Raw genomic sequence first — 21,998 nt, 5'->3', positions numbered from 1 at the left:
ACTTTGCTTACTTCTTTTGTATCATATATGTGTGCATCCCTGTAGGCTGCGTATGCCTTCACCTTGTCATCTTTGCATCCCTCACAATACTGTATGGGGCTTTGAAAGCAGCACACGCAATGGGTTATGATGTTAAATTGGCTAGTCTATAAGTTTCTTTATGTGCCTAAAAAGTGAAAGTGAAAGTCACTCAGTCATGTCTGACTCTGCGACCCCATGGACTACACAGTCCATGGAATTCACCAGGCCAGAATACTGAAGTGAGTAGACGTTCTATTCTCCAGGGGATCTTCCTGACCCAGGGATCCAACCCAGGTCTCCCGTGTTGCAGGCAGATTCTTTAGCAGCTGAGCCACCAGCTGAAGTAAATATTAAATGAAGGAGACCGAGACTCAAACACTTAAACTTTAAGACATTGTGGTATGAATTCTATTGCACATGTGCTTCTACTATTAATAATGAGGCAGTGAACAGTGAGGAGAAAGGCACCACGAAGCCCATTCTCCTGAACTGCACTCCTTGGCATTCTCAGATTACTGCTGTTGGAACTTCCTACTAGTTTCTAACCTTGAGGACAGGAACTGGTGTTTTCTCTGTTGGTTATCTAGAGCCTAGCATATTTTCTGGCATTCAGTTCCTGAAACTTGAAAAATATGCGTTGACTGTGCTAAGTTCTCAGCATTTCCTCTTATACTGCTATTACTGGTGCTTGTTATGGACCTCCATGCGGTTCTTATTGCAGGTTATATCTGGCTGCTGCTCCTGGGTTCCCTGGTTCTGATCCAATATTTTCTTTTGCCAGTTTCATCTCTTCCAGCCCCTGCTTTGCACAGAGTATACTTCTGTGATTGGAAGTACAGCTGGGAGGAAGGTAAGGGATGTGGGAGCATGGGCATCGTTGTTTCTCCTGAGTGTTAGAAGTGTGGTGAAATGAAGTTTGAGGAAGCAAAGTCTGGAGGTAATCAGGTGTAAGCCTCCAAGAGTCATTTCAGTGTAGCATGGAATTGTGATAACATGTATGAAACTCTGTCTACTAGGGAAGTTCATGAAAGATTCAGGTTTACTGGAGGCTGGTTATATAGGCACTCTTTGCCTAAAACATTGTCAAATTCCAGACTCCCAGAGGAAAGCAGATGTTCTTCACAAACCACATTGTGTCTACAAACTCTTAAGACACAGAGAGGCCTTCTTATCAGTTAAGGAATGATGGAAATCCTCCTGAAATCCAAATTCCCAAATGCTAGCCAAGAGTCAGTTCTACAATCAGGCCTTTCTAAGGATAGCAGTCTCAGGCTTGCTGTGTTAATCCCTTTTTTCAGACCCCTTAGCTTCTGACTTGTGGGTGGGGTTGGTAAAACCTTGGTAAAGCATCTGCCTGCAATGCAGGAGACCCGGGTTCAATTCCTGGGTCGGGAAGATCCCCTGGAGAAGGAAATGGCAATCCACTCCAGCACTCTTGCCTGGAAAATCCCATGGATGGAGGAGCCTGATAGGCTACAGTCCACGGGGTCGCAAAGAGTCGGACATGACTGAGTGACTTCACTTTCACTTTACAGATCTTACAGGATGAAGGAGGAGTGGCTCCCATCTTATCTCCATTTAATTCACCACCCTGGCTCCTGCAAAATTTAGACAGAGGCTGCAGGATGACAGAAGACTAAAGCAAATTCAACCAAGGAGTAGCCCTGACAATGGCCGAGTGCCAGCTGTGACATCTTGCTAGAGTCGATTAACATGGCTCTGGGTGCACGGTAGGTGACCCAGTGATCAGCTGGGTGCCTGCTTTACCATCCCTATTGAAAACAAACAAACAGGATCAGAAAACAGATCATATTAACATGGAACTAACAAAAAGCAACATTAACAGCCCAGGTTATAACTCTCTTGTTTCTGTTATAATTGAAAGAGACCTAGACCATGTAGATATTCTACAGAAATTCACTATATTGATAGATTATGTTAATCAAATGGGATGAGCAAGCTGTGACTAGTAAATCTGAAGCCTCGATAAAGTATGCTCTAGAGGGTGAGAAACTCATGAAATTCAGGGGTCTGCCACACCAGAAAACGTCTACTTCTGTCTTATTGACTTTGCCAAAGCCTTCGATTGTGTGGATCATGACAAACTGTGGAAAATTCTTAAAGAGATGGGAATACCAGATCACCTTACCTGCCTCCTGTGAAACCTGTCTGCAGGTCAAGAAGAAACAGTTAGGACTGGACATGGAACAAGGGACTGGTTCCAAATTGGGAAAAGAGTATGTCAAAACTGTATATTGTCACCCTGTTTATTTGACTTATATGCAGAGTACATCATGTGAAATGCAGGGCTGGATGAAGTACAACTCGGAATCAACATTGCCAGGAGAAAATGTTGGGTTGGATGAAGCACAAGCTGAAATCAACATTTCCAGGAGAAATATCAACCTCAGATATGCAGGTGATACCACCCTATGGCAGAAAGTGAAGGGGAACTAAATAGCCTCTTGATGAAAGTGAAAGAGGAGAGTGAAAAAGCTGGCTTAAAACTCAGCATTCAAAAAAAAAAAAAAACCAACAACAAAAAAACTCAGCATTCAGAAAACTAAGATCATGGCATCTAGTCCCATCACTTCATGGCAAATAGATGGGGAAACAGTGGAAACAGTGAGACTTTATTTTTGAGGGCTCCCAAATCACTGCAGATGGTGACTGCAGCCATGAAATTGACTCTTGCTCCTTGGAAGAAAAGCTATGACCAGCCTATATAGCATATTAAAAAGCAGAGAAATTACTTTACTGACAAAGGTCAGTACAGACAAAGCTATGGTTTTTCCAGTAGTCATGTATGGATGTGAGAGTCGGACCATAAAAAAAGCTGAGTGCCAAAGAATTGATGCTTTTGAACTGTGGTATTGGAGAAGACTCTTGAGTTCCTTCGACTGCAAGGATATCAAACCAGTCAATCCTAAAGGAAATCAGTCCTGGATATTCATTGGAAGGACTGATGCTGAATCTGAAGCTCCAATACTTTGGCCACCTGATGCTAAGAACTGACTTGTTGGAAAAGACCCTGATGCTGGGAAAGATTGAAGGCAGGAGGAGAAGGGGATGATTGAGGATGAGATGGTTGGATGGCATCACCGACTCGATGGACTTGAGTTTGAGCAAGCTCTGGGAGTTGGTGATGGACAGGGAAGCCTGGCATGCTGCAGTCCACGGCGTTGCAGAGTCAGACATGATTTAGTGGCTGAACTCAACCACACAAGGAAAATTTGAGGCGGGGGGTAGAGAGTCCAGTGACCAGGGGCACGCCTGACCATCCCCTCTGAATAAAAGAAAAATTAGTAGTACAACTTCTATCTCTCACTATGAATGTGAAGTGTGAATGTGAAAGTTGCTCAGTCGTGTCCAACTCTTTGCATCTCCATGGACTGTAGCCTGACAGGCTCCTCTGTCCATGGGATTCTCCAGGGAAGAATACTGGCTGTTCCCTTCTCCAGATCTTCCCAACCCAGGGATTGAACCCAGGTCTCCTGCATTGTGGGTGGATTCCTTAACAGCTGAGCCACCAGGGAAGTGAAGTGAAGTCACTCAGTCGTGTCCGACTCTGCGATCCCATGGACTATAGCCTACCAGATTTTCCCGTCCATGGGATTTTCCAGGCAAGAATACTGGAGTGGGTTGCCATTTCCTTCTCCAGGAGATCTTCCCAACCCAGGGATTGAACCCGGGTCTCCCACATTGTAGGCAGACGCTTTACCGTCTGAGCCACTAGAGAAGCCCCCCACTATGAATAAGGAAGCACGATGCTTAATAAGCATCTCTAGGTTCTGATGGTAGCACATTTCAAGTCTAAGAATACTGCCCTTGCCTATATACTGGTGACATAAGGCTGCCAGTTTTGAGTGAGGCTGAAAGGAGAGGGCTGAAAGGGGTCTATGGCAGATGCACACTGTGGTGGAAGCAGGCCTGCCACTTGGGTTACCTAATCGAGCGGACTCTAAAAGACAGCAGAGTTATTGGTGGAGGGAAAAAAAGGCAAAATTAAAGCAAAACCACTGTATATATACTCTTGATTTTTGTCTGCTCATTTTATTGAACAACTGAGTGAATAAAAACCACATAGAGCACATTACTAGAAAAAATATTTTATTTTTCAAATACATAATGGATTTTTATCAATTATTTCTTTTATATTCTTAAGACTAAATATATATAAATATTAATAATTTCATCTTTTCTCAAATTAATGACAATGGTATAATTGTGATTATCTTTTAGCAACCAAAGTCTATTTCCAGAGGTTTGAACTTGATATGAGAAAAACACTGTATCAAGTCCATTGTACCTGATTTGGTGCTGAGGTTGAACTGGTGTAATGGTTTGCTCCAGGATCCAGAGGCTATTGTAAGCTTGAAAGCAAAGTGAAACCCTTAGGTTGACCTTGGCTGCTTGAGGATCCTCTGGATGGGGGTGAAGGGTGCCTAGCTCTGTTTTGCACAGGACGGCTCATCCTCAGGCTAAGCTGGAATCTCTGGGAACAGTGTGTGTGTGTGTTAGTTGCTCAGTCGTGTCTGACTCTTCGCGATCTCATGGACTACAGCCCACCAGGCTCCTCTGTCCATGGGATTCTCTGGGCAAGAATACTGGAGTGGGTTGCCATTTCCTTCTCCAGGGGATCTTCGTGACCCAGGGATTGAACGCAGGTCTCCTGCACTGCAGGCAGATTCTTTACATCTGAGCTAGGGAACTGAGGTATGCGCACGTTCAGGCATTTGCCTGGATGGAAGGTGGGGAGGACTCTACTCATGTCACATTTCTACTGGCAATCCTTTCTCCATAAGGGCAAACGGGCAGCTCTGGATTCTTGACGATACCAATACTTTGCCCACAGCTCACTCTTCCTCAATGACACTAAGACCAATGAAAAAGAAGACAAAATCTTAGTTCACTGTGAACACAGAACACCAGTAATAAAAGTGACTGTGGTAACTGTGATGACAGTGGCAGAAACTGGGAACGGACTCTTGGAAAGGTCTTGGGCTTGATTTATTTTAAGCAGCCAGGAGAGATCTAGAATTTGGACATGCAGTGTTTGGATCTATCCTTTTATTTTTCTCCATTGCCCACTGACTTTAGAAACCTAAGATCATACCCAAGCTTCCATTAGCGTGTCCAGCATAAATAGAAAATTAAATAACTCAAATAAATAAAGGGTAGCTAAAGAACACTTTAAAGGTAGTAAAAACATAGCACCTCACTGGTTTCTTAGCATAATGCTAATCTTTCAAATGTGGGTAAAATTCCATTTAGTGGGAAGATTCGGAATCTTACATAAAAATACAACATGCATTATATATTTCTTGAATATAAAAAATTCAAGCAACTGTATCCTTACTGATATTAGTATAACATAAAATTATAATGAATGTTTTAACACAAAATGCAGTTCATTTCTAGTTAACATAGTGAAATAACTGATATTCAAATTCTAACTATTATAGCACAGACATATGAATGGAGCTTATGTATATACATATGCTTCAAAGTAGCATTTGCTTTGGGGCTAGTACTTTTTATTCTAATGCACAGTATTTATGACTCATTTCAGTTGTTTTTACTAAGAAATCAGGAGATAAATTTCTGACTCTTGGATCAGTCAGAAAATAACTAAAAGTTATTCATCTATAAATTCAGTAAGAAGTTATTCTAAAATTGTTACTTATCTATTTCTCTAAATGAAATCTCAAATAGCAATCTTGTCTCCTAATTAAAGGAAAATATTATAACCCTCTTTCTAATTCCTATTTTAACTAGAAGAGCCACATCATTATTTTAAATGGTTTCTTCTGTATTTTTTACTTTAAAAAATGTTAGTAATACTACTTTCTGTAAAATACAAAACAGCATTAAAAGTATCCAGTTACTACTGGCATTCAGATTTTGAAGATATACCTTTACGATGAAATAACAGTCATGAAACAAAATGTTCAGAAGAACTGTCAGTAACCTTTAAAAATCAGATTTATGATCCTCTTTAAAAATTTGTTAAAGCGATGCTGGTTTACATCAAAGTGCTCCTAGTGAGGAGAAATGATGTACCGTATTGAAAAAATAAGACCTCATCAGGGGTTTTAACTTGGCTCCGAACAACCTTAAGAGCCAAAAGATCTGCACCATATGTTGTTCTCAAGGTTACTACCATGGGATGCCTTGTAAAAACATCTTTTGGTATTACTGATAATAAAAGCACCTTGAATTGGATTCTAGATGGACATGTGTTATAAGCAAAGATACTCCTTTGAAGCCAAAAATCTGATGCTGCTGAAGTGTCCACTTTCGACTAAAAGCTTAATGTAGCTGATCTAAAATCATTTCCTTAGTCCTACAGAATTTTCTTGATCTCTTAACATTTTAAAATAGTGACCTGGCACTAGTTTAGGTCTCAAAGTGTTCATCATTTGGTAGTGTCTGACTCTTTGTGACCCTATGAACTGTAGCCCGCCAGGCTCTTCTGTCCGTGGAATTTTCTGGACAAGAATACTGGAGTGGGTTGCCATTTCCTTCTCCAGGGGATCTTCCTAACCCAGGGATTGAACCCAGGTCTCCTGCAATGTGGGTAGATTCTTCATCTCTGAGCCAGCAGGGAAGCCCATATAGTTTAGGCCTATAAAAACATAACTCTCACAAATTACTCCAAAACATGATAACTAGCACAAAATTTTTATGTATCTTTAAAAAAAAGCCTTTGGATAATAACTCTAATGCATCAGGCTGCAGAGGACCCAAAGGGCACTCTAAATGATGGAATGATGGACATTATTTAATGATGGTAAATGAGAATTATTTCCTTAAAAGCCAATATCAACTTTACCAATTTTAAGTAGAACATAACATGAGATTATTTCATGAAATATAGTTTTGTTCTATGCTCTCCTGACACCAGTCCCAACAGAAAGCTTCCAGTCTTTTTGCTGTTTCTTGACTGATGAGACATTCATCCTTTAATTCCCTGATTGTCTTCCTCAATGATTTTTGGAAACGTTTTTCTCGGTCTAGAACATTCTGCAGACTTTTCTTGGTATCCTCTAGCTCGCTGATCACATGATCTAATTTATGCTTAAGTTTCTTTGGGCTGTCCATCACACTGTAGCTATGTTCCTAAAAACATAAACACCAAGTTATTAAACCAGACAGACAAGCAGTTAGATAAAAAATTGTAACTAGGCCTCAGTTATTTCTCCAAATACTATGCTTAGAGAACATTTTTAAGTTGGTGATACGAAGAGGTTCAAAGACCACAGGGAGAGGACAGGGATATTTCAGGTGCCTAGAGTCCCCATCTTTGTCTAAGGTCTGGCATACACGAGGGCAGAATCCTGGGGGGAAGGCACTTCTCACCTGGAGGTAGGCATCTGCTTATGAACAAACAGCATGACACTCAAAACGACCATAACAGTTTTGGTCCCTAAGTGTGGGCCGCTAAGTTTAAGTTTTACCTATCAAAAAAACTTACGTTTTTAACCTTTTAACGGAATTGCTTTATTTGATGAATATTTCACTTTATAAGGGATGACAGGAAAGCACTGAAGCAGGTCCTCAGGCTGGGTGTGATGGATTTAGAGAGGACTCTGGTCTTGGATTTATAAAGAGATAATTTAAACACTCAGTACTTATTTTGGTTATGGTATGTTTGTTGGGTATTTTTTCATTCGAAAACACCACTGACATAATTTTGAAAAGCTGTTACTTAAAATTAGTGAAAATGACTTTGCTTTCAGCTTTGTGAAAATTAGTGAAAATGACTCTGCTTTCAGCCAAGATGAAATAAGAGACTGGATTGACAAAAGAAACCCAGGACTTCCCTGGTGGTAAAAGGCTATCTGCCTGCTAAGGCAGGAGACTGGGAAGACTTCACATGCTGTGGAGCAACTAAGCCCGTGTGTCATAACCACTGAGCCTGCACTCTAGGGCCTGCAAGCTGCAACTACTGAAGCCCAAGTGCCCTAGAGCCTGTGTTCTGCAACAAGAGAGAAGCCATCTCAGTGAGGCCAGTGCACTGCAATGAAGAGCAGCCCCTGCTCACTGCAACTAGAGAAGGCCTGTGTGTGGCGACGAAGATGCAGCAAGACCTCAACACACAGCCAAAAGGTATTAAAACAGTTTTGCACATAAGGACATCAGGCAAGGAAGGCAGAGACTGCAGAGAGATGGGAAACAAAGAGATGAGCCTTATGACTGCCCAACTTACTGCCTTGAGAGAGTTCTAGGCGTCAGTGCAAGGAGAGGAAACCCAGGCAGAGCAGGTTGGTCAGAGTTGAGGAGGTAGTGCAAAGTATTTGGGGAGACCAAGGTGGCTACAGTTTACAGAACAAAGTATCGATAGGAGAGAGGAGAACCTGGAGATCTTCAGAAGCTCCCTGTCAAGTATTGCCCTGAGTAAGATCAGAGTATGTGTGTAGGGAACTGCTCAAGGCTGAGGAAAGAGTGGCCAGAAAAGATCAGGAGTACCCTGAGCTCACAGATTTCACTCCCACCAGCCAGACCAGATTCATGGGGAACTGCGAAGAGTACACAGAAGAGTCTTGCCTCAGTGGTGGAGAACAAATAGCCTGAGAATTTCTGGTCCTGCCTAAAAAAAGCAAAACCTGAAAGGACCAAATTGTTTCCAAATAACTATACCTCATAACAATGCTCAAGCATACAGGACACAAAAATATCCAGCATCCAGTGAAGCAAAATCCACAGTAAGTGGCACACAAAATTTACCAGGCATGCAAAACAGCAGAAAATATGAGCCATAACAACAGAGAAACCAGTCCATAGAAACCAACCCAGAACTAGCAAATGTTAGAATCAGTAGATGAGGAAATTAATGAAGTTATTAAAACTGTATCATATACGTTAGAAAGTTAAGCAGAGACATGAAAGACATAAAAAAGAATCAAATAGGACACCTGGACTTAAAAATTACTATGTGTGAAGTGAAAAATATATTAAAGAGAACTAATGGCAAATTTGAAGAAGGCAATGGCACCCCACTCCAGTACTCTTGCCTGGAAAATCCCATGGACGGAGGAGCCTGGTGGGCTGCAGTCCATGGGGTCGCTGAGGGTCAGATACGACTGAGCGACTTCACTTTCACTTTTCACTTTCATGCATTGGAGAAGGAAATGGCAACCCACTCCAGTGTTCTTGCCTGGAGAATCCCAGGGACGGGGGAGCCTGGTGGGCTGCCGTCTATGGGGTCACATAGAGTCAGCACGACTGAAGCGACTTAGCAGTAGCAGCAATGGCAGATTAGAAATTTCAGAAGATTGGTGAAGGTGAAGATACAGCAATAGGAACTATCCAGAATGGACTACAGAGAGAAAAGGGAGTATTTAAAACACAAAAAAATGAACAGCATGAGTGAGAGGTGGCACAACTTCTGACAGCCCAATATACGTGTAATTAGACTCCCCAAAGGAAAAGGAAGAAAAGTTGAGGAAGAAAGAAATATCTGAAGAAATCATGACTGAAATTTTTCCTAGTTTGATAAAAGCTATAAACTCACAGATAAAGAAACAATAAATCCCAAGCATAAGAAACATAAACAAAGCTAAACTACGGTATAATCAAATTATTTAAAACCATTAGCAAAGAAAAATTTTTAGCAAAGGAAAAAGATAAGAATGATACATTTTTGATTAGCAAGCATGCATATGAGAATATAGTGGAGCAACATCTTAAGAAAACTAACAACAAACTCCCAAACTGTCAACCCAGAATTTGTCAATATCTTTCAAAAATGAAGACTAAATGATTGTTCAGAATTTTCCAAACTAAATAATGACTATTTAGAAGACTAAGTAATGATTTTATAAAAGCTGAAAGAATTTATCACCAGCATAGCTGCACTATAAGGAGTATTAAAGTTAAGTCCCTCAGGCAGAATGATACCTGATGGAAATATGGATTTACACAAAGGAATGAAAAGCCCTGCAGTGGCAACTATATGGGTAGCATTTACCTTTTTTTCTTATTATTTAAATCTTTTTAAAAGATAATTTACTGCTTAAACAAAAATAATATCAATGTAATATGTGGTTCATAGCATATGTATGACAGCTGTAGCAAAAAGGTTGGAGAAGAGAAATAAAAGTATACTATGGTAAGATAAGTATACTATACACTAAGTGGAATAATACCACTTATCATGTAGCCTGTGGTAAGTTAAACATGGATGTTATAGACCCAAAAGCAACTAACAGTTATGGCGAATGAATCAAAAAAAGGAGATAAGATGGAATTATAAAAAAATTTAATTAATTGAAAAGAAGACAAAAAAAAGAAAAAAATGAGAACAAAGACTAAATGGAATAGGAAATAAGTATGATGACAGACTTAAACCAAACCATATCCTATTAGATAATTTGATATAAGGTAACATGATAATCATATTATTATAATGATGCTAAAGCTGATGAAACTCCAGTACTTTGGCCACCTCATGTGAAAAGTTGACTCATTGGAAAAGACTCTGATGCTGGGAGGGATCGGGGGCAGGAGGAGAAGGGGACGACAGAGGGTGAGATGGCTGGATGGAATCACTGACTCGATGGACGTGAGTCTGAGTGAACTCCGGGAGTTGGTGATGGACAGGGAGGCCTGGCATGCTGTGATTCATGGGGTTGCGAAGAGTTGGACATGATTGAGCGACTGAACTGAATTGAATTGAGTTTAAATAATCCAAATAAAATGTAGAAATTATATATAGAAAAGATGAGTGATTATAAATAACCAAGTTATATTAAAAAAAATCAAGAACCAAAAGTACACGCCGCCAAGAAAAAACACATCTTAAAAACAAAAAGAAACAAATAGGTTGAAACTAAAGGTTTCAACTAGGATAACACTAATAACAGATAACTACGGTGGGTATGTTACTATCAGACAAAGTAGATTTCAGAGCAAAGAATATTACCAGGGATAAAGAAGGCCATTTCTTAGTAATAAAGGGGTCAATTTATTAAGACATAAGAATTTTCTTTTCCAATGGGTTTGAATAATTTGATTATGATGTAGCCTAGTTTAGTTTTCTTCATGTTTCCTGTGCTTGGGATTGCTGAGCTTTTTATCTGTGGGTTTATAGTTTTTATCAAACCTGGAAAAATTTTGGCCATGATTTCTTCAAATATTCCTTTCAACTTTTCTTCCTTTTCCTTTGGAGAGTCTAATTACATGTGCATTGGGCTGTCTGAAGTTGTGCCACTTCTCAATGATGCTCTGTTCATGTTTTTCAGTTTTAAAATATTCCTTTTTCTCTCTGTAGTCCATTCTGGATAGTTCCCATTGCTATATCTTCACCTTAACTAATCTTTTCTTCTGAAATATCTAACATGCCATTCAGTTCAGTTCAGTCACTCAGTTGTGTCCGACTCTCTGCGACCCATGGACTGCAGCATGCCAGGCCTCCCTGTCCATCGCCAACTCCCCAAATTTACTCAAATTCATGTCCATTGAGTTGGTGATGCCTTCCAACCATCTCATCCTCTGTTGTCCCCTTTTCCTCCTGCCTACAAACATGCCATTAATTCTCTCCAATATATTTTTCAATTCACACACTGTAAGTTTTTTCTAATTCTTAGTTTTGCTTATATGGATGATAGATGTTCATCTAAACTTACTTACATCATGAAGTGATGATCACTTCATGATGAATGTAAACTAAATCATTACTGTACACTTTAAACTTATACAGTGATGTATGTCAATTATAGCTCACTAAAACTGAAAGAATAAAACAGAAAGGTACTTCCTCAGTCTGATAAAGGGCAATTATGAAAAATCCACAGTTAACATCATATGAATATCTTCAATGGTGAAAGACTGATGCCTTCCTCCTAAAATCAGGAGCAAAGCATAAAGATCAGTTCTCAGTACTTCTACTTAGCATAACTTTGGAGGTTCAAGGTAGTGCAATAAAGCAAGAAAAAGAAATGAAAGGTATTTACATTGGAAAAGAAGAATTAAAACTGTTTTTAATGATAGACATCATGATTATCTTTGTAGAAAACCTGACAGCCTTTACAAAAAAGCTTTGATAATTAATGTGTGAGTTTAGCAAATTTGACAGATACAAGACTCATATACAAAGGTCAATTTATTTCCATATACTAACAGTAATTAAAACAATGCCATTTATAATAGCATCCAAACATACAAAGTACTTAGGGATAAACCTGACAAAAGAAATGAAAGACTGTACACTGAAAATGACAAAACCCTGCTAAGAAAATTTAAAAGTTTAAATATACGAAGTGATGGGCTGGAAGACTTAAAATAGTTTTATTAAGATGTCCATTCTTCCCAAATGGATCTGTAGGTTCAACAGAATCCCAGTCAAAACTCCAGCAAGAATTTTGTAGAAATTTATGAAAATGATTCTAAAATTTATATAAAAAGGCAAAGGACCAAGACTATCCAAAACAACTTTGAAAAAGAACAAAGTTGGAAGATTTAACACTGATAAACACTGCCTGATTTTAAGCATTATTATAAAACTATAGTAATTAAGATAGTAAAACAGATCTGGATTCTAGGCTTGATTCTAACATGAAAAAGCAATCAGATGAATAAATAAATGCAAGCTTCAATACTGTGTGTATGATAGTCCTTCAAGAAAACCTAAAGACATAGTTATTTTTAAAATTAGATATTTCCACATAGAACCTACAATACCAATAACTAAAGGGAAGAATTATTTATTGTATTTTATTGGTTGACATTACTTTGCTAACAAAGGTCCGTCTAGTCAAAGCTATGGTTTTTCCAGTAGTCATGTATGGATATGAGCTGAACCATAAAGAAAGCTAAGCACTGAAGAACTGATGCTTTTGAATTATGGTGTTGGAGAAGACTCTTGAGAGTCCCTTGGACTGCAAGGAAATCAAACCAGTCAACCCTAAAGGAAATCAGTCCTGAATATTCACTGGAAGGACTGATGTTGAAGCTGAAGCTCCAATACTTTGGCCACCTGATATGAAGAACTGACTCACTGGAAAAGACCCTGATGCTGGCAAAGACTGAAGGCAGGAGGAGAAGGGGACGACAGAGGATGAGACAGTTGGATGGCATCACTAACTTGATGGACATGAGTTTGAGCAAGCTCTGGGAGTTGGTGATGGACAGGTGTACTGGTATGCTGCAGTCCATGGGGTCACAAAGAGTCGGACACAACTCAGCAACTGGACTAAACTGAACTGACTGGTTGAAATATTTTTGTGAAAGCATTCTTTGAATTAAATATGTATATATAAATTATAATGGCCCTTGGAAGCAATATTACTTTTGGTTATTATATATTAAAAAAAAAATCTCAAAAACCTGTAAGTCCTAGTTTTTCAGTAAGATTTTAAAAAGCTTAATCCGAAGGGAGAGGGCAGTTCATCTTTAAAATATCAACTTTAGCCCAGTAATTTTACTTACAAAAATGAACTGAGACTGGAATTCTTCAACACACGAGGAAGCATCAACAAGCTTGTGATTGTGGTTTGTAACTGGAAGGGCTTTGAGGGTGAAGTTTTTCCTATAATGAAGCTTTTCTCTTTTCCCCTGTTAAGAATAGTTAACTGTTAATCAATCATTGTAGATATTTCTGTCCTTTTGTAAACTTTTAAATTTCTTTTTTTGTAGTAAAATTATTATATATATTTTTAGTGGAAATTGCTTTTAAAAGTCAGTAAAGTTTAAATTCACTGAGATTACTTTAAAGGAACTTCCCTAAAATAACTTTAAAGTTTACCTAACATGAATTTTCCTTAAAAAACAATGATAGTGAGGGGAGATACATCCTACAAGGTATTAAAAATATCCTACAAGGTAATGATATTTAAGATAGTGTACTATTCTTTTGGCTTCCCAGATGGTTCAGTAGTTAAGAATCTGCCTGCCAAGCAGGAGGCACAGGAGATATGGGTTCTAACCTTGGGTTAGGCGACTATTCTCTAAGAAAAATATGAGTAGATCATGTAGATAAGAGCCTTCAGGATAAAAAATGGCATTCTAAATAAGTAGAGAAAGGCTATAAATCATGAAAAATGAACTAATTATGAAAATGTTATATCCTTTATGTACAGTAAATCACAATGAACTTCTATATAATGAAAATTCATGTAAGAATGAAAACAATGAGGAAGTAGAAAAATACATGGGAAATATTTATAAAATCTTAAATCAGACAGCACAAGAGAAAATATAGGACTACTTAAAAAAATGTATTTCACACAAAACAAACCAACACCATAATTAGAACTAAAGACAAAGAACAAAAAGTAACTGCAACATAGTTAAATGATTCATACCCTCAATATCTATTGTTGTTACAAAACAGCTTAGAAAAACATAAAACTAGAAGACTTGAATAAGTTATTCACAAAAGAAGAAGTAAAACTGTCTAATGAACACAGGAAATAATGCATAAATGCACTAATATTCAAAGATGAATTAAAACAATAAGATGTCATCTATGCCTATCAATTTCAGCAAAGGTTAAAAACATAACTTACACTGAGGATTAGGATGGACACTTTAATGCATAACTATTAGTATGGCAGTAGACTGATACAAACTTTATGATGGGCTTTTGGGAGGCTTGTATCAAAAGCAAAAGACTTAAAAATGTGTGTAATTTTTGGTCTAGCTATTTTATTTCCAGGTAATTAGTTTGGGGAAATAAGGATATGTACATAGATTCAGCTACAATAACGTTCATTCTAATGCATTTTAAAACAGTGGAAGATGATAATCTATATACAATAGTAAGGATTGATTACATGAAGTATTTATTGTCCATACATTGGATCAACCACTATATGGTCATTAAAAATGTACTGTAAAGGTGACATCACTAAATATGAGAAAGGATATAGAATCATAGGAACTCTTATAAGTTGATGGTGGGGGTATAAGTTGGTAAAACCACTTTCGAAAACTATGGTGATATCTACTCAAGCTGATCCTAGGATTCAGCAATTCCACTTCTAACAGAAATGTACATATACTCTGTAGAAATGTGTATATTTAACTGCATCAAAAGGCATGGACAAAAATGTTTGTAGTTGCACCATTCATAATAGCTCCAAAGTGAAAATCCAAACATTCATCAACAGTAGAATAGAAATTATAGTTTATTTATACAATGTGCTGAAGAACTGATGTTTTTGAACTATGGTGCTAGAGAAGACTCTTGAGAGTCTCTTGGACTGCAAGGAGATCAAACTAGTCAATCCTAAAGGAAATCAACCCTGAATATTCATTGGAAGGATTGATGCCGAAGCTGAAATTCCAATACTTTGGCCACCTGATATGAAGAGCTGACTCACTGGAAAAGACCCTGATGCTGGGAAAGATTGAGGGTAGGAGGAGAAGGGAGCAGCAAAAGATGAGATGACTGGATGGCATTACTCACTCAATGGACATGAGTTTGAGCAAACTCTGGGAAATGGTGAAGGACAGGGAAGCCTGGTGCACTGAAGTTCATGAGGTCACATAAAGTTGGACATGACTTAGCACTGAACAACAAATACAATAGAATATTACAGTGCAAAGAAAATACACGGACTAGTACCACATGCTGCAATGTGGATGAATCACAAGAACAAAATGTTGAGTGAAAGCAGCCACAGAACAGAGTATGTACTATACGACTCCATTTACAATAACCGACAGTGATAAAAGTCAGGACAGTGCTAATTTCGAGGGTGTAGGGACTGAGAAAGAGCATGAGGGAAGCTTCTGGGGCACTGAAAATTTTCTCCATCTTGGTCTGAGAGGAGTTACATGAGTGTATTCACTTTGTGAAAGTCCAGTGGTCTATACACTTATGATGTGTGCAATTTGTTAGATGTAGGTTGCCTTCAGTATAAAGTTTAGTTAAAAAAATTGATGCTCCATATAGGATTCTCTTAAAAATGTGATCCATTGAGCTGCAACACAATCATGCAGGGTGCCTATTACAAAATGCAGATCCTAGACTCTGAATCAAATTTTTTGGGAGAGGTGGTTAGGATTCTGCATTTTAAGCCAAGCTCCCTGGATAATATTTAGGTAGACTAAATTTGAAAGCCATTGTTATAGAAAAATATTTAACATCATGGAAAATATTATAATAGTTAAGAGTGAACTTTGGAGCTATAATACCTGGGTGTAAATCTAGCCTCTGCCATTTAACAGCACTGTGACTTGGGGAATGTATTCCAGCTTTCTGGGTCTAAATTTTCTCAAGTAGTCAAATGAGAATAAGATTATTTAACTCTTATGGCAGTTTGGGGGACTAAAAGAGTCAAAATATATGTAAAGTGCTTAGATTAGTGCCTGGCACACAATAAGCACTGTATGAATGTTAAAAAAAGGACAAAGCAAATAATAAAAAGGATATACAATATAATCCTATTTTGTAGGAATATATAAATAGAGATGTATTTATATACAAACATACACATACAAATGACAGAAAAGATCCACATAGAGTGTTAACAGTGTTACTTCTGGATTCTGTGATTTCCTTGTTATTAGGAAATAACTTTTGGAAGTTAGTAATTTATTGTTATTTGACTTACTATGTCCATATTTTTTAAGGTCCGCTTAACATTACAGATGACACCATGGTATCGGAAACAAATCCTTTAGAGCAAATTGCAGAAGATACTGTACATTTATTAATATGGAAGAAACTGAGTCAGTTTCCACTTTATAACTCAAGTACTGAGATACGAACATCTGCAAATGTGGCCAAGACCCCTATGGGAGTAGACATCTTCTGAACTACTTCCTCTGTTTCCAGCTGTCAGGAAGGAGATACCTTTCAATAGGGGTTCATTCCTATTGGTGTGGGAACCACAGGCTCTCCCTGAATTTTCCACATTGGAATCAATCTCTAGAGTTTCTGAAAGTGAGTACGTGTTCAGGTATACAAAGTCAAGAGAGATACTGAGGGTGAAGCAGCTCATCCATGGCACTAAAATCACTGAGAAAAGCCACAGAATACAACTAGAGTTTCCTTAAACAATCCTTTTATTTTCTTTTTTTGACCTCTTCTTTCCTTCTCATCTTTTGGTTTTCTACCTTCCAGTTATACTTAGGTTTTAAGTGTGAATGTATGTGGCTCTCAAAGTATACTCTGTGTCTGTTGCGGCTCTGCTCTTGGCTTTTGCTCCAGTGTGAGGTGCACTGCCAGCCTGGAACTTCAGTTCAACTCTAACATTCCTCCAATTTTTAGACCCAAATCTTGAGCTATACTAACTCAAGTTTGCTTCACCAAATCTTAGTAAGGTACAGATATTAACATTTCTGAAGGGCTACTGGTAAAACACTCTTACTATTCATTAGAAAAGCTTACACAGCAGTTTACAAATCTAAAAAAAACTTAAGAGAATGGTTTTCAAATCAATAAGCAAACAGTAAAAAATGGTAGCAAGTGTGTGAAGGTTCTTAAATAGTCCATAAACAGTGAGTAATGATGGTAAGCAGCATCTGATAAACAAACCTGTAAGTGAGATACGGAATCAAAAATGGAAGGTACGACTCCAGGTTTCAGTTTAATATTTGGAGCACTTCTGTCAAAATCTGTCTTCTTAAAGTGTCTTGAACATAACACATCTCCTTTTTTAGGCTCCCAAATGCCTGCAGCATTCACATCAAGTCTTTTCATTGCTAATACCCATTTTCTTTTGATGTTTTCATCTGTAGGGAATCTAGAAAAAAATACATATTTATGTTTAATTTAACACATATACTTGAATTAAAAAGCTGTGCCGAAATTGATTCTTTAACTGGTTTGTTATTACTTTTGAAACTGGAATATTTAGGAAACCACTGCGATTTACGGTTTTATAACTTTCAGTTTTAACACTCAGATTTCTGTACCAAACATGCTGCAGGCAAATAGCCTTCATTTAATTCTTTCTCATATTATAAAGAAGAAAAGCTTACCAAGACATTTAATACCTTAGAGTAAAATTTACACCTGAAGGTTTTTCTTCATCTATAGATGATGAAGAACATCACTTGGGCCTTTTCCTATCTGATGAATTTATCCCAGATGAACAGAGACACTTGTAGTTCCATTCTTCTATCAGCATCAAAAAGTTGTTTAGTACAACATTTAATACAAAACAAGGAAAAAAAATACAAAACAAGGGTATAAATGCTTGGTGAATGAATGTAGAGAACACCTGCGGAGTTTGCAATTTTGGAGATCAGAATGATTTTGAGATCTGGAAGTTAGCCACATCTTTTCCAATTTTCCAAGCTGGTTCAAGTCTTTTTTGGAATAAAGTGGGGTACACATGTTCATTTTTGATTTCCTTATACTTAGCAAAGTAGCTGGCAGATCTTTCTCTGGCACATAGTACAGTGCCTGGTACAAAAGCAACAAAATAAAACTTCAGCAAATGAATAATTATTAAACCTTATTGCTCCTTCTTTCCTATGCTGTCAGAAGAATGACTAAAATACTAAATTAAGACCATCTTGATTTATCTGGGGAGGCCTTCCAAATAGCTGTGAAAAGAAGTGAAGCGAAAAGCAAAGGAGAAAAGGAAAGATATAAGCATCTGAATGCAGAGTTCCAAATAATAGCAAGAAGAGATAAGAAAGCCTTCCTCAGCAATCAGTGCAGAGAAATAGAGGAAAAGAACAGAATGGGAAAGACTAGAGATCTCTTCAAGAAAATTAGAGACACCAAGGGAAGATTTCATGCAAAGATGGGCTCGATAAAGGACAGAAATGGTATGGACCTAACAGAAGCAGAAGATATTAAGAAGAGGTGGCAAGAACACACAGAACTATACAAAAAAGATCTTCATGACTCAGATAATCACAAAGGTGTGTTCACTCATCTAGAGCCAGACACCCTGGAATGTGAAGTCAAGTGGCCTTTAGAAAGCATCACTATGAACAAAGCTAGTGGAGGTGATGGAATTCCAGTAGAGCTATTTCAAATCCTAAAAAATGATCCTAAAAAAGTGCTGCAATCAATATGCCAGCCAATTTGGAAAACTCAGCAGTGGCCACTGGAAAAGGTCCGTTTTTATTCCAATCCCAAAGAAAGGCAATGCCAAAGAATGCTCACACTACCACACAATTGCACCCATCTCACATGCTAGTAAAATAATGCTCAAAATTCTCCAAGCCAGGCTTCAGAAATACATGAACCATGAACTTCCAGATGTTCAAGCTGGTTTTAGAAAAGGCAGAGGAACCAGAGATCAAATTGCCAACAACTGCTGGATCATCAAAAAACCAAGAGAGTTCCAGAAAAACATCTATTTCTGCTTTATTGACTATGCCAAAGCCTTTGACTGTGTGGATCACAATAAACTGTGGAAAATTCTGAAAGAGACGGGAATACCAGACCACCTGACCTGCCTCTTGAGAAATCTGTATGCAGGTCAGGAAGCAACAGTTAGAACTGGACATGGAACAACAGATTGGTTCCAAATCAGGAAAAGGAGTACATCAAGGCTGTATATTGTCACCCTGCTTATTTAACTTCTATGCAGAGTACATCCCGAGAAACGCTGGGCTGGAAGAAGCACAAGCTGGAATCAAGATTGCCGGGAGAAATATCAATAACCTCAGATATGCAGATGACACCGCCCTTATGGCAGAAAGTGAAGAGGAACTAAAAGCCTCTTGATGAAAGTAAAAAAGGAGAGTGAAAAAGTTGGCTTAAAGCTCAACATTCAGAAAACTAAGATCATGGCCTCTGGTTCCATCACTTCATGGGAAATAGATGGGAAACAGCGGAAACAGTGTCAGACTTTTTTGGGCTCCAAAATCACTGCAGATGGTGACATTGCAGCTATGAAATTAAAAGATGTTTACTCCTTGGAAAGAAAGTTATGACCAACCTAGATAGCATATTCAAAAGCAGAGACGTTACTTTGCCAACAAAGGTCCGTCTAGTCAAGGCTATGGTTTTTCCAGTGGTCATGTATGGAAATGAAAGTTGGACTGTGAAGAAAGCTGAGCACCAAAGAATTGATGCTTTTGAACTGCGGTGTTGGAGAAGACTCTTGAGAGTCCCTTGAACTGCAAGGAGATCCAACCAGTCCATTCTAAAGGAGATCAGTCCTGGGTGTTCATTGGAGGGACTGATGCTAAAGCTGAAACTCCAATAGTTTGGCCACCTCATCCGAAGAGTTGACTCATTGGAAAAGACTCTGATGCTGGGAGGCATTGGGGGCAGGAGGAGGAGGGGACGACAGAGGATGAGATGGCTGGATGGCATTACTGACTCGATGGACATGAGTTTGAGCAAACTCCGGGAGTTGCTGATGGACAGGGAGGCCTGGCGTGCTGCAGTTCATGGGGTTGCAAAGAGTCGGACACGACTTAGCGACGAAACTGAACTGAATTATCTGCAGTACAGCTAAACTTGGTCTGAAGTTGTAATTTATACCTTTTTCTTTGTAACATAAGCTTGATCTATTTTTAAACATTAATATAAACATAAGCTCTATTTATTTCTCTGTAACATAAGCTTGATTTATTTCTAAAGGACAGAATATATTTGAGCAGAGATCCTTGATTTGGATTGTAAACTACAACAACACAATTTCTTTGAAGGTATGTTGAAATGCAAAACAGTAATATTAGCAAAAAGGTGTGATGATATTTTTGTTAACCTGTCTGTGATACCTTTGCAGGTATCTTAAGCTTCTGCACTAATTATAAAAATGTAAAACTGTTATTGTCACTTCAAATATAACTAAAAAGGTTATTAAAAAAGAAGTTGAGAACTAAAGTTCAAAATCAAAGTTCTAGGTGGCATAGCTCAGGGGAAGAGCAACTGGCTGCAAAATTGAAGATTTAAGTAGACCTGTCTTTAGCTTCTTTTAACAGTCAAAAGTACTTGGCTTAACTACAGCAGACTCTTACACGTGAAATGTCAGTCCTTTTAACTTGGAATTTGGTAAACAGCGAGAGGCACATCCAACGGCCGAGCAACATTTCACCATTGTCTCAGCAACTCATAGGAGAACTGAAAGAAAATTAAGGGGGCAAGCGTCAGCAACTTCAAAGCTAAGGGGTACATATTTACCTTTCCCAGTACATTCCACGTAACATTACATGAGGTTAGAAAGCCAAGGGCAAATATTTTCTTCTAAAACCCGCAGCTCTCCTCATAAAATTTTCTAGAGGTTTGGCTCTTTAACAAGGCAGGTCATATTCAGCTGGGCCTTATGTCAGTTTCAGGGGCGGGTACATTTCCCTCCCACCACTTCTAAGAGGCACGTGTTCCCTCATCACCAGATCCTGGCACACTGATGCCTCCTAGAAAGCTCATTCTGAGCTCTCAGCTCAAGCGTTGCTTCCTCAGGGAAACCTTCCTTGACACCGGATTAAGTCAGATTCCCTCTGGTACTAGCTCTCTTGGAACACACACTTCCCCTTCCTAGCACTTCTCCAAGCTGTAAACCTACATGTATTTCAGGGTGTCTGTGGACTCTCTTTCTCCTTCACCAGTCTGAGTTCCCAGAACCGTTTTTGGTCACTTTCGTTTCCATGGCGTAGCTGGTGACTGGCACATAGTAAATGTTAATATACTACTGAAGGAATGAAGAGGAAGTAATGAACAAGGGGACAAAAAGGCATTCGGGTCGCTGACCAGCGCCTGGCTGCTCGGCCGTGGCCGCAAGCGCGCCAGGATTCGCTGTCAGCCGGCAGGCCAGGCAAGAGCTCCGCCCATTTCTCGAGGCTACGGCCGCTGCCGGGAGAGGGAGGGGCCTCCGTGTCACAGGTGTCGCTGAGGCCGGAGAGCGGCCCTTCCCCAGGGGCCACCGGACGTTTCCGCGCTGCTGCGGTTCTCCTCGCCCCGAACCGCGCCCAGGGTGTGGGCGGGTAGCGATGGAGGGAAAAGGGGAGGCAACCTAAGAATTATTACCGTTAGCGGTGAAGGCAGCGACTAACGACGACAACGGAGACTGTGCCTCCTTTCGCTTCCGCCCCGTGGTCCCGGGCGCCGGAAA

At 39.0% G+C, this 21,998-nt stretch overlaps 1 protein-coding gene across 4 annotated transcripts; it reads right to left on the bottom strand.

Annotated features, from left to right (window-relative positions):
* Window positions 1–4,114: 4,114 nt before the first annotated feature.
* On the bottom strand, window positions 4,115–21,986 carry THAP6 (THAP domain containing 6). Of its 4 annotated transcripts, XM_042251507.2 has the most exons (6): window positions 21,914–21,986; window positions 21,453–21,550; window positions 20,908–21,010; window positions 17,510–17,717; window positions 13,453–13,578; window positions 4,115–7,143 (listed from the first exon to the last, which is right to left on the bottom strand). In XM_042251507.2, the coding sequence occupies exons 3-6, from the start codon at window positions 20,985–20,987 to the stop codon at window positions 6,889–6,891; spliced, it is 669 nt and encodes a 222-aa protein (XP_042107441.1). In that variant the 5' UTR covers window positions 20,988–21,010; window positions 21,453–21,550; window positions 21,914–21,986; the 3' UTR covers window positions 4,115–6,888. The 4 variants fall into 4 exon arrangements, with proteins under 4 accessions (XP_042107441.1, XP_060273205.1, XP_004009964.2 ...); XM_060417222.1 differs by lacking the exon at window positions 13,453–13,578; XM_004009915.6 differs by lacking the exon at window positions 21,453–21,550.
* Between the last annotated feature and the right edge of the window lie 12 nt (window positions 21,987–21,998).

The sequence above is a fragment of the Ovis aries genome, chromosome 6 (assembly GCF_016772045.2).
Source record: "Ovis aries strain OAR_USU_Benz2616 breed Rambouillet chromosome 6, ARS-UI_Ramb_v3.0, whole genome shotgun sequence".
NCBI lineage: Eukaryota > Metazoa > Chordata > Mammalia > Artiodactyla > Bovidae > Ovis > Ovis aries.
This window is presented reverse-complemented; position numbering and strand designations above follow the sequence as displayed.